The 6,065-nt window shown below is 29.8% G+C and overlaps 1 protein-coding gene across 1 annotated transcript; it reads left to right on the forward strand.

Moving 5' to 3' along the window:
- Positions 1–1,082: 1,082 nt before the first annotated feature.
- LOC148311756 (DET1- and DDB1-associated protein 1) lies at positions 1,083–5,770 on the forward strand. The gene is made up of 4 exons (XM_088278430.1): positions 1,083–1,167; positions 1,503–1,641; positions 3,018–3,079; positions 4,330–5,770. The coding sequence occupies exons 1-4, from the start codon at positions 1,165–1,167 to the stop codon at positions 4,417–4,419; spliced, it is 294 nt and encodes a 97-aa protein (XP_088134556.1). The 5' UTR covers positions 1,083–1,164; the 3' UTR covers positions 4,420–5,770.
- Positions 5,771–6,065: the final 295 nt, after the last annotated feature.

The following is a 6,065-nucleotide window of genomic DNA, read 5'->3' on the forward strand; positions in this document are numbered from 1 at the left end:
TCACTCTAATGCTGCACAGAGCTGATCACCTTTCTATAGTGTGTTTAACGATCAAGATTCACACTGTTTTTTAACAAAAAAGTGCCCTATGCACCATTGGATGCCGATAAAGGTTAGCAGTAACAGCAGCATGTATTTAAAAAAAATAAGTGGCATGTATTTTTTTTTAAATTATGAACTCTGTATTGTTTGGATTGCTTGAGATTTTAAAATGTAATTAGATTTTTTGCTTTCTTTTCAAAATTGATCTTTTTGGGATAGATTTTTTTGATGTTTTCGTTTTAATATTTTTGGGAGCCATTTAAATTTATTGTGAATTCAGATGAAAAATCGAATGTGCGAAAGTTCAGTCCACATTTGCGTTTCGTACATTAGTGTTTTTTTAACATTTTTTGTAATGTTGATTAGTTAATTATTATATTAGCGAAATTAAACTGTCCTAGTTTTTGGTAAGGTGTTTACGTTTCGAGGCAAGAAGTGTCAACAAGACGGTCGGGCAATAAACCCCCGGTGACTTCTAGTATCTGTATACGAGTAAGTGCAGATAAACAGAATATATTTATTCATGTGACGCACGTAGTGCATACTCAACTATCTGAAGCACGTAGCTTATTGTGGTATTTGAAAATTACTTTCTCGAACATACCTTGCATGTTGCGATTTTCGAACATGCACGACATTTCGAAATTCAAATTATATGCCCGTAGTAAAGCTAGATAGATAGGTACTTAGTCATTCTATGAATATTTTTGTATGTCAATAATGCCAAGTCTTTTATTTTTTAATCACTTTTCACGATTGATTTTAAGTCTACGAAATTCGTTTAAATATTTCACAATCTGTCATTAAATAGTTTCGAAATAGTCCAGAAAAAAGGATACAGACACAGATTTGATTAATTTATGTCACTTTTATTTGGATTGAAACGTATTTTTTACGATTCGCTGCATATAATTCAACATTTGTTAAAAATGGTACCTAGCTCTTTATTTTTTTCAGACATTTGAATTTCCCGCACTTAAAGTAAACAGTGCTGCCACCCATGCTCAGCTTCACATGTTCGTCGCTGTTCTGAATTTGACAAAAGGAAACGTTGCTACTTCGTGTCAGTTGATGTTGTCAAGTAGTTTAGGGTTTTGTGAAATTAAGGATTAAATCACAAAAATGGTAATAAATCAGTATCACTATTATACCGAAATATTCCTATATTCGTTACGTATGAAATAATATTTTTATAATTTAATAATTTATTGTAAGGTTACAATGGGTGGCCGTCGTTTTATTCACATTGTACAAAATGGAAGTAATCCTTTCTAGATTATGATTCTAGCTTATTGATTGCAGCATACTTTATTTTGCCTTTGTACTATTGCCCTTTAGATTTAACCCCGAGAATCAGTAACTTATTTCGACTAAAGTTAAGTCGAAGCTTGTCGAGGGAACATATTGGGTTGGAAAGGTTCATGCAGAGTTGTGCAAAATTAATCATTTTATGTTTACAGTCCGTCAGCGAGTTTTTAAAGGATCTTCCATCATACGACGAACACAATTTCACCCTCTTCAATACAGATAATGGCATCAGAACGTGTTCCAAGAGACCATCTGTTTATTTACCTACAACAGATTTTCCATCAGAACAGAGTAAGATTTGCTATGTATTTAAAAAAAAACTATTATCCTAGTTAATAGTTGCAATACTCATTATATCACTCATTATATATAGTTCTAAATATTCATTATATCAAATTTACCTAATTTATTGATCATAAAATAGTCTCATCCCAGTCTGCATTCAGGAAGTTGCTTATTATTAGTGAAGGCCACATGCATACAGTTTAATATGTTTATCTTAATTCAGTACAACTGTACTGTGGACATGCTTATTTAGTAGGTAGGTAATAATATTACAAGAATAATTCATTTTTAACAATGTTTTGCTACTATGTCCTTGTAGATTTTTGACTTATATTACATTAAAACTTCAATTGTTTCATTTTGTGCCACACCTACCTTTACTCTAATGACAAATTGTTTTAATAGATTTATATTATCCACTGACACTTCGTGATGGAATTGCATTTTAAATTTATTATTAGATTAAAACCAATATTTTTAGCTTTTCCACTTTTTTATTTGACCAGCGACCGGGTTTCGTCGTTACCGACATCACCAGTCTGATGATGTCGGTAACGACGAAACCCGGTCGCTGGTCAAATAAAAAAGTGGAAAAGCTAAAAATATTGGTTTTAATCTAATAATAAATTAACAAATTGTTTTCATTGTTCTGGAGGTCCCGGGTTCGATTCCCAGGGTGGGGTTAAATAAATTTAAGTGATTTTTTCACTCTAATATTTATTCAATACTACCCTGGACTGGTATCAGAACCGGAGGGCTGATCACCTTTCCTTCATGTGTTAACGCTCAAGATAACACTGCAATTATATGATGCAGTGCCCTATGCACCATTGGGTTGCGAATAACGGTTTGAAGAAGAATATATAGTCAATTAAAAATATTTTTGCTTGTTATGTAGTACCACATGCTTTTAATCATCATTTAATATGCCTTTTCAAGTATTTCCAATATATAACTAAAATTCTATGCAATGAGCTTCTATTTAATTGAATTTCTCCAAATGATGTTTATATATTTTAATAAACAAAGTAATTTAAACATAATTTTTGTGTATTGCTTTCTACATAGCAAACATATTTTTCTCTCTCCTTTTTTTGAGATGATATGCCAAGTTTTGATAAAAGCGTTAAATATAAAAAAGGAGAAGAAATTGGATATTTGTGTCATCTCAAATTGCAATACAATGTTGATGGTTAAAAGGTGTAACCTATTCATAGTCAATATTTTAATACACATGACCTATTTAGATTCTTTAAAGGAAAAGTAAATTTTTAAAATATGGATAAAATACAGAATTGCTAAGAAACGTGACTATAATTTACTAATATAAACTATAATTTAACATCAATGTGTAACGTTCTGTTTTTATTTTATTTTTTTAGTTATTGTAACGGAGAAAACAAATATTTTACTGAGATACCTTCATCAACAATGGGGGAAAAAGGTATTTGGTTTTTATTTACATTATTAAATATATACGTGCCAAAAATATCTTTTAGAAAATATATTTGTTGGGTTATTCTGTATATTATTTCTTTGTCCCAATGTTTTCACCTTTATTAATGGAGCCATTTTCAAATTGAGGAGTATAAAAAATTAATAGTGATTTTTGTACTGTCATTTCCTGGTGGAACTGCATTTTGTATAATAAAATAAGTATATTGTTTCTTTATAAAATTAATTCACTTTGTTTTCACTGCTTTTTTTATGAATATAATTTAACCTACCGGTTTCGACAATACCTTGTCATCATCAGGGTTTATTTAAAATCAAAAACATTAAAATACTCTCACCAAAAACTTACATATATTAAACAAAAAACAAAAACTTCCAAATGATTATATTTATAAAAAAACAAAATGTAATTGATAAAAGGAGGTAGAGAAGATTCTTATATATACATAATTTTTCGAACATAATTTAAAAAGATCTTCCAAGACATAATACCAGCATTAAAGTTAATTAATTTTATAAAGATATTATAAAATGTGCCATAAAGTATCTGCGGAAAACATTTAAGAAACTATATTGTTTTTTCCACTTTTATTTTATTTGACCAGTGACCAGGTTTCGTCGTTACTGATATCATCAGACTGGCGATGTCGGTAACGACGAAACCCGGTCACTGGTCAAATTAAATAAAAAAAAAAACTATTATGTATGGTTGTTATTTTAATTTGTAAATTAAGAGTGATTTATTCATAATTTACGCTGTTTCAAAGTCATCAAAATAGTTGTTTCATTATATTATTCATTTTAGATAATTTTAAGTATAGTATTGACTCCTATATAACTTTAGTAAGATATAATTTCTTATGCATCTAACAGTTTAATCTTTTAAACCACTCATTTCTCATTAATATCTTTTGAACTATTATTTTTTGTCTATAAAGGATATTAAGTATTTTATTTTTATCCGATTTGCATGAAGATTTATTATTGTTATCCTAAAGAGAGAGATACACTGGAATCTTAGAGCTGCCTCGGTTAAGGTCACTGCGGTTTTAACAATAAAAAAAACTCATTCACTGCACGAGCCAAATGGGATTTTTGTATTGAAACTGCAGAATGACTCCAACGCCAGGAACTTCAAGCTCTCTGTGTATCTCCCGCTTAACCTTCAGTATTACATTCTTTCCCTTATATGCCGAGTATGTATGTTTTAGTATAACTTATTTCATCTTTGGCTTTCAGAATTCTCCCAAAAAGCGAGAAAACAATGGTGATGCTGCTGGCATTGATGATTCAAGACCCAGAAAGCGGCCACGGCTCAACTCTCCATAAAGTGATTCCAGCCGCCATTTGTTTAAACTCTGTGAAAAGCTCTTTCTAATTTGTATTATAATTATTTTAATGTCTATCGTTTATTACTAAAATATTATTAGACGTTTAAAGGAGGGCACAGTCTGACTCGGATATATTATAATTACATTTATTTGTCCTTACATTTCTGATTAAAGACTAGTTGTCAGATTCCAGAATTGTGTACATATTGTTTTTTAATGGAACCAAATTGTCATTGAATATAGCGTAAGGTGCGTGACTGTACGATGGTGATATTAAAAGAATTTGATCTTCTCGCATATATGACGACGGTTTATATTATAATAATATGTAATAAGTTGACTAGAGATCACTACATAGCATATGGTATAAGTTGACAAGATATCACCATATATGAAATAAAATTTGATTGTATTTGTTATTTTAGTAATCTTGAAGTAACGTGTATAAATGATATAATAGAAGGTACAGAAGAGATTAAATATGACCACAAATGTAAAAAAAACTTAGTGATTAGTGTTTTTTGTAATTTTTATTTTGTATCCACACACCTATTATATACAGTATATAAGCAATAACTGAAGTCATACATCAAAAGGAGATAACTGACAAAATCAATTGTGCGCTAGTTTTGCTAAAAATGGAAAATATATAAACTTTTATTTAGAAATATGTATTACTTTATTACTTTGGTACTAATTCAATTGCGAACATTGAAAAAATACGGAAAAGATCTATGTGGCAAATCCCATTTTAACTAAGCCTGAGTTAGCTCCATACTGAAATAATATTTTACAATTTAATAAATGTATGTTTAATATTATGTTAATTCAAACATATGAAGTACAATTTTATCTATGCATAAAACACATCAAATTGAATATTTTCTCATTTATTTCCTCAGGTTTCACAGATGTTGATTGTTTAAAGTATGATTAGTCTTATTTATGAAATAATGTAAATATTGACGGAACATTCTCAAATAAATAATATGAATTCCAAAATATGATATATTACATATCTGGAGATTTCGAGACATTGGTCGGAAATGTCAACATTTAAACCGAAAGAACACATTATTTTAGTAAGGATTCAGCATACAGATTGTGGTACAATTAATTTTATTTTATGCATGTTTTATCATCGCTTAATCGAATATTTAAATAAAAGATGTTGCTTCAATCTCACTTCAATGTAAGGGTTCCGCTCTACATTGTTTATTCCAATATATGTTATGGTATAGCTAAGTTTACTAATCATCCATACAATAGTCTTTTTGATTTCTATTATTTCAATGAAATTTGTAAATTATCTTTTTATATTTTATAATTACACCCATCTTAAAAGAGAATTCGAGTTTTATTTTTCATTGATGGACCCCTTTTAACTAGTTGCCAGTTTATCTCGAGCGTGACCCGGGCAAGGAGTTTGTGTTGCATTGATGAGTTCGAATGCTGCTCGGGCAGATCGTATTCCAACTTGGTGGTATCGATTTGCCCGAGCCAAATACATTTATGTATTTGTTGACTAACAGTGTTAACTGGTATTCCTGTTTTGAGTTGTTTGGTGATAATTTCCTCCACTGACGAATTTTCTCGCCAAAATTCGACTGTTAAGTTGTTTATGTTAGTACCTGTACTGCAAAT

This window comes from Brachycentrus maculatus, unplaced genomic scaffold (assembly GCF_059751285.1).
Source record: "Brachycentrus maculatus isolate JH-2025_06_01 unplaced genomic scaffold, ASM5975128v1 h1tg000057l, whole genome shotgun sequence".
NCBI lineage: Eukaryota > Metazoa > Arthropoda > Insecta > Trichoptera > Brachycentridae > Brachycentrus > Brachycentrus maculatus.

Excerpts from the sequence above, each read along its gene's own strand:
- LOC148311756 (XM_088278430.1), top strand. Across the intron at positions 1,642-3,017 it reads AGATTTTCCATCAGAACAGA|TTATTGTAACGGAGAAAACA; the intron begins GTAAGATTTGCT and ends TTATTTTTTTAG. Across the intron at positions 3,080-4,329 it reads ATCAACAATGGGGGAAAAAG|AATTCTCCCAAAAAGCGAGA; the intron begins GTATTTGGTTTT and ends TTTGGCTTTCAG.